The sequence below is a fragment of the Orycteropus afer genome, unplaced genomic scaffold (assembly GCF_000298275.1).
Source record: "Orycteropus afer afer isolate SDZICR_OR568_19922 unplaced genomic scaffold, OryAfe1.0 scaffold00431, whole genome shotgun sequence".
In the NCBI taxonomy this organism is placed as follows: domain Eukaryota; kingdom Metazoa; phylum Chordata; class Mammalia; order Tubulidentata; family Orycteropodidae; genus Orycteropus; species Orycteropus afer.
Window position 1 is genome coordinate 2,346,299 of NW_006922018.1, and position 6,884 is coordinate 2,353,182.

At 38.6% G+C, this 6,884-nt stretch overlaps 1 protein-coding gene across 1 annotated transcript in view; it reads right to left on the reverse strand.

Moving 5' to 3' along the window:
* The window catches only part of EIF2AK3 (eukaryotic translation initiation factor 2 alpha kinase 3), a 96,241-nt gene that overhangs the window by 33,431 nt on the left and 55,926 nt on the right, over nt 1–6,884 (reverse strand). Inside the window, exons 9-10 of the mRNA XM_007954106.1 lie at nt 5,918–6,138; nt 3,343–3,455 (exon numbers count right to left, since the gene is read on the reverse strand). Of these exons, the coding sequence (XP_007952297.1) occupies nt 3,343–3,455; nt 5,918–6,138 (334 nt within the window). The remainder of the gene's footprint in view (nt 1–3,342; nt 3,456–5,917; nt 6,139–6,884) is intronic.

Below are 6,884 nucleotides of genomic sequence, written 5' to 3' on the forward strand. Positions count from 1 at the left end.
AGCGTAGTAGTGTCTAAGGCACTTGACTGCTAACCAGAAGGCTGGCAGTTCAAACCCACCAGCCACTCCTCGGAAGGAAGGTTGGGCAATCACCTTCTGTAGTGATACTGCCTCAGAAACCCAAGGAGGGGTCACTATGAGTCGGGGCTGACTCGACAGCACATAACAACATTAGAAAGTGTATTTTATGCCATTACTTGTATATTTTATGGGAAAAATTTAATCACTTCTATTGTATTTAAGAACTTTTTAAGTCAGAGTCAAAAATCTTTCTAACAATCTATCTTTTCTGGTTGCCTCATGCATCAGTATGCTCATCACTACAGGTATGCAGACAGAAGCTACCCTACATCACCATCTGCCACTTACAGATGGACTGCCACACTGTGGCCTATTTCTCCTTTGGTCCCTGACCTCCTCTCTCTGATCTGCACTAGATATTCCAGCCAACTCTACCTCATTCTCTTACAACTTCAGGAGTTCTGCTTCTACTTCTGCTCTAATGGAACAGCACTTCCTCTTTGCACTTAATGAATCACTATTCTTCCTATATTCCGTTTATCTTACCACTCCTATAAAACCTTCTAAGACCCCTGTACTTGTTTCTCTTGTATTTCCAGACCTGGGCACTACCTGTCAAATAGGGGGCCTAACAATTGTCTGTTGAATAAATGCAGCCATGCTGTAGATGAGGAGCTCTGGTAGCATAGTGGCTAAGGCACTTGACTGCTAACCAGAAGGCTAGTGGCTCAAATCCACCAGCCACTCCTCAGAAGGAAGGTTGGGCTATCTACTTCCGTAGTGATACTGCCTCGGAAATGCAAGGAGGGGTCACTATGAGTCAGGTCCGACTCGACAGCACATAACAACAACAACAACATGCTGTAGATGATACTCCAGCCACATGAAGCAGAACGACATTATCTCTGGTGACCCTTACTTTATGATTTGCACACTCAATTTAGATGTAGTTGGCTCAGCTGGTTAAAACATGAAGTTAAGGAAGAGTAACAACAGATCTAAACCCTCCAAGGGCCAATTACCTTCACAGAGAATGAAGAGTAATAACCTATATCCCTATAAATAGCTAGTCACGGTACCACAGTACAAATCCATCTCCCCAACTGCAAAAGCCCATGAAGTTCATGTCCTGCTCCTGAAGGGCCAGACGAATGATATTCTTATATTAAGAGAAACATCCATATGAAAATGGATAGATTTAAAAAAAAAAAACATCATAGATGATCTTATTTCAACTATATCTCCACCTTTGCTCTCATTACTTTTTTTTTTTTTTAAATAAATTTTATTGTGATTTTGGTCAAAGTTTATAGAGCAAATTCATTCTGCATACAGTAGTTCATACTGTATGCATGACATTGACTGCAATTCCCCAAAATGTAAGAGCTGTCTTCCCATTTCCTCCCTGTAGTTACCTCTTCCCTGTGTCCTTCCCTCCCATGCACTCCTGCCCCCTCCCCCAGCTGTCTCTCTGTGCAAACACTGCCCTTCTGTTCTCCCACAATTGATTAATTGGTTAATTACTCCAAGGAGTGTATCTACCTGATGTAAATGTTCACCCTATGTGCCTGTCTATTGTTTGGCTGGAAGCCACAGGAATGAGTTCAGTTCCAGATCTGAAGGATAACTAGGGGCCATAGTCTCAGGGGTCTCACCAGGCTCTATCAGACCAGCAAACCTAGTTTTCTTTTTTTATGATTTTGAATTTTGTTCCACATTGTTGTCCCACTCTAAAAATGGATAGATCTTTTGAAAAGAGTAGCATCTTATATAATGATTGTAGATTCCATAAATATAAGTATTACCTAGTGTAAGTTCCCAGCTGATAAATGACAAAAGTGGAATTTAAACTCACTACTGAATCCAGACTTCATGCTCTTAATAGTGCTTAGGGCACATTAAGTACTCAATAAAGATTAGATTATTATTATTATCAAAAAGCTCCTTTATTAAAACAAAAACAAAACAAAAAATCAGGTGTACTCTTCATACTGAATAAAGTTAAAGGAAAATTGGTTTAAGTTTAATTCAATTTCACAAAAGCCTTTACTCAACATACTCCATTCCTTTCTTAGTCTCCACCTGTCTCTTACTCACTCATAATTTAAGGTTCAATTCAAATGTGAGCTCATTTATGATGCCCCCTTGAGCCATAACAACCAGATTTAGTCACTTGTCTCACAGTTCATACCCAGTGTTATCTTCCCCCATAGACTTTAAACTCCTCCAGGATAGGCCAAACTTTTTCTTTCCTCTAAAAGCCTGAAATACTGTCCTGCACACAGTTATTCAAAACAAATGCTGTATGAACGACAAATGGCTTCAGCAGTCATCAGGCCCCTTGTTCCCTCTGTCTCTCCCATGCCTCTGCTGCTGATGACCAATGGAGTATTAGTCAGCATCTTTATTAGCAAGAGTATTAAAGTAGCCTTTACCATTTGTTGGGAGCTCTGGTGGCATAGTGTCAAAGGCATTTGACTGCTAACCAGAAGGCTGGAGGTTCAAATCCACCAGCCCACTCCTTGGAAAGAAGATTGGGCAATCTACTTCTGTAGAGATATCACCTCGGAAATCCAAGGATTCAATCCAAGGAGTTGAACTGACTTGTCGGCAGTGAGTTTGGTTTTCTTGGTTTGCTACTTATTAGCTAACCCATCTTTCTCTTTGTTCTTCTGCTTCTGAAAATTATCTATTTTATTGGTGTACTTTCCCCCATCTTTCTATCTGTTATTCCAGACAGAATAAAAATGAAATAAATAACTGAAGATTAAGCAACATATGGAGACAAATATTAGACTCCAATAAACATAGTAATTATTATTTGGTACTATTATACCAAGCACAGTACATAGTAGACTCTTAGTTACTAAGTTATCTAAATAAGACCTTACTTTGGCAGCTGAAATTTTAAACTTTGTTAACATTTTATTTCTACCTTTTATGGCACAGTACCTAAGGCATCTGACTGCTAACCAGAAGGTTGTCAATGCAAACCCACTACCCACTCCACAGAAGGAAGATGGGGCAATCTGCTTCTGTCAAGATTTACCATCTCAGAAACCCAACAGGGGTTGCTATGAGTCAGAATCAACTTGATGGCAGTGGGTTTGTGGGTTTTGTTGTTGTTGTTATGGTACAAAACACTTTGAATGAATTAAAGTTACTGGAAGTTAAGCCTATGCTTTATTTACCCAGGTATTCACACATTTAAAAAAAAAATAAAGAGTTAACATGATCTTAGTTTAGAAATCACATCTGTAATTCAACCGGTTGTCAGCAGAATCTATAACATACTCCTATATTTTATGATAAGACTCTTACCGTGATACATATCCACAATTTTTTATGTCATTCCAACTGTTGTCACTGGTATCGCCACTAACAGAATCATATTTACTTTCAGTTTGACATTGAGTTTCGGATTCCTTCCTTTGCTAGTAAAGTGGAAAAAAACAAAAATCACCACCAGTACAAAGCTGAATGGAAGTCAGCTAACAATCTTAGGTTATAAAATAACACTGAGAAAAATAAAGCATTACAAAGGCACAAAATACAATTTCCATTAATTATTTTAAAGAAAAAAGTTTATCTTTCCCTGTTTGAGAGGATTTTGTTTCTTTATGAATGTGGGTGTATTATACATACAGTATAACATACAGCTAGGTGTGAAGAAAAAGACTATGTCCACACGTAAGTAGGAGTGCAAACTCCCAGACAAGAGCAGAATGATTTCATTCCTAACCAGTCTTGTAGATGCTTTAAAAATGTTTTCTGTAGTCCTGGAATTGAACTCACTATTGTGCTTAATCCTCAGTTATTTATTTCATTTTTATTCTGTCTGGAATAAGAGATAGAAAGATAGGGAAAAGTACACCAATAAAATTGATAATTTTCAGAAGCAGAAGAACAAAGAGAAAGACAAGTTAGCTAATAAGCTAATAACTCACTCCAGCCAAACAACAGACAGGCATATAGGGTGAACATTTACACCCGGTGGATACACTCCTTAGACTGATTAGTCATGGGAGAACAGAAGGGCAGTATTTGTACAAGTGGATAGCTCAGGGGGCAGGAGTGCAGGGAACAAAGGACACAGGGAAGAGGTAACTACAGAGAGGCATCTGAAAAAGAAGAAAATTATCTATTTAAAAAAAAAAATGCTTTCAACAACAGGAAAGTGAATTTAGCACCTCATTTGCAACGCCTCTTTACCAACATCTCCTAAAAAATTACCAGAGGATGTTAATAATTACTATGGTCGAAAGGGGATACTGTGAGCCATTTGCTTAGCTAATGATTCCTTCAACAAATCTTTAAGGAGCAGGACTGTGTGCCAGGCCCTGTGTAAGAGGCTGGAGAGACTGCCATAAACAATGTAGACAGACCTGGTCCTGGTCCTCAAGAATGCATAGTCCAGTGCCCCAGAGAGAAAAGTAATTAGGAATCACCTATTACACATGTCAGTAAGGAGAGCAGAGAGTGTTCTAAGACATAGGAAGGGAATCTAGCTCAGAATTAGAGGTTAAAGTATATGACAACAAATTTCAAACTAAACAATGTCCAGGAGTCAACAGTGTGAGGACAAAGGGAAAAGAAATAGGCAGCAAGGTTTAGAGGCAAGGTCAGAGGATGAGCCCTATCAGAAAGCCTGACACTTCACAAGGCTGAAGGAAGTTCAGCACAGTGGCAGAGCACAAAGGAGAGGGGAGAAAGTGGTTAGGGCAATGGCGAGAGATGAGCTGGCAGGGACAGATCATTTAGAACCTCGTATGTTACAACAAGAACACAGACTTTATCCTAAGAGCAACGGGCACGAACTACTGAAGGTTTTTAAGCAAAAATAATAAAAAGATAAATAAATAAAGGTTTTTAAGCCAGGAAACACAGTTCAAGAGTCAGGGTATGTAGAGAACAGGTTTGAGATAAGGAGAGGACCAGAACATGGATACCTGTTAATGGGTTTTTAAAAACTTATGAGAGATTTGATGGTGTTTGTGCTAGGAAAATGGAAGGTGGGATTTAGAAAAGAAGACAAATTGAAGCTATTTAAGAAGAATTTGATAGAACTTGGTGACTGATTAGACAAGGGAGAGAAGAATGATTTCTGGCTTTGGTAACTGGATATGCCAGTATAGCTCACTGAGAGAGAAAAATACCAGGATAACAGGGAATAAGGTAGAAATGGGTATACTCTGAGAGACATGTCTCTTTTAATGTATCTGTGTAGCACCTACTAGGCAGTTGGTCCAAAGAAATGGATTTTGGGATCAGTACTGGTGGTGTAGTGCCTAAGGTATCTGACTGCTAACCAGAAGGCTAGCGGTTCAAACACACTCCTTGGAAGGAAGGTTGGGCAATCTACTTCCATAGTGATACCGCCTCAGAAACCCAGGGAGGGGTTGCTATAAGTCAGATCTGACTCGACAGCAGTGTGTTGCGTTGTTTGTTGCGTTACTATGTAAGATGGAGCTGGAAAAGCAGGTGAGACCATACAAGGAGAGTTTATGGAATGAACAAAGAGAAGAAAGGACCCTTGAGAATACTGATGTTAACGAGGGAGGAAGGTCCTGAAGAATACACATCAAGCCAAGGAAGGAAAGCAGGAGAGCACAGTGTCAATGAAGCTGGTTAAAAATAGGTCAAAGGGAGGTGTTTGCTACTGTCAAATACTAAAAGTTTTAGTTAGACAAGGACTTGAGAAAATGTCCATTAAATTTAACAAAAGAAGATAATCTAAAATTTTGATAAAAGCGGCGTCAGTGGAGTGGTAGGGCTGGAAGTCCAATTGCAGTGAGTTAAGTAGTGAATGTGAGGTGAGGAAGTGGAACCAGAAGTATAGGCAACAATTACTTAATGTGAAAACTTAAATAAATTAGATTCTAAGAAAGCATCTTACTCTGTGTGAATGAGGATGGAAAAGTCTGCGCACGATAAAAGTTGTAGCCACAATACAGAACAGAATAGTTCCAACTATTTCCTTCCACCAGTGTAAGAGGAGGACAGGATCCTTTTTGCGGATATTCTTGTTGTAATTTGGGTTGTCAAGAAATCTGACTGTGATCTGCGTGCTCCGTTTGCTCCTCTCCCTCTTGTAGTATGGTAGATAATAACCATTATCTTCAAAAAACAAAACGTTAAAAAGTGTTTTTAAAAGATCAGCTGAAATAGGCCCACCTTTGTTAAAGATCAGCCATTTTCCTTTGATTTATAACACTAATTCCTTTTTTTTGTTTAATTTCTCTTATTTAATACATTTCAAACAGCTTCATTTACCCTACTTTTTCTTTTTTACTAAACACATACACTTCCCTTTATCTCACAAGTATCTTAAATTTTCTTTATATTGAAATATAACACCAGAGAAAAGACTTAGGGCCATCCCTTTTATTACCTCATTAATATTCAGTCTTTTAAATGGAAGAAAGAATTAGACAATACTCAATCTTCTTTCACAACATTTTAAGTTTCCCTTTTACTTGGTATCAATAAAACACAAAAATTTACCATTAATGATTCTTAATAAGCCTAACAGAAAACATCCTCGTCACGTTTTTGTGGTTCATTTCAGGCTATCAAAACTTAGTTTGTCCCAGAAAGTAGTCTGTCTTTTTTGCCTTCTATTTTGTATTACTTGTACAGACTACATAATTTTTCTTACCTTCTTTGGATCAAAACCAAATAAAAATTGCTGTTTCTAGTTCTGAGCCTTCTGTTTCCTTCTGTTATTTTAAATCAACTTCTTGTTGTTAGGCGCCATCTGTCAATTTTCAACTCATAACAACCTCATGAGACCGAGCAGAACTGCCCTGTGGGGTTTTCTAGGCTGTGATCTTTACCGGAGCAGGTCACTGGGTCTTTCTCCT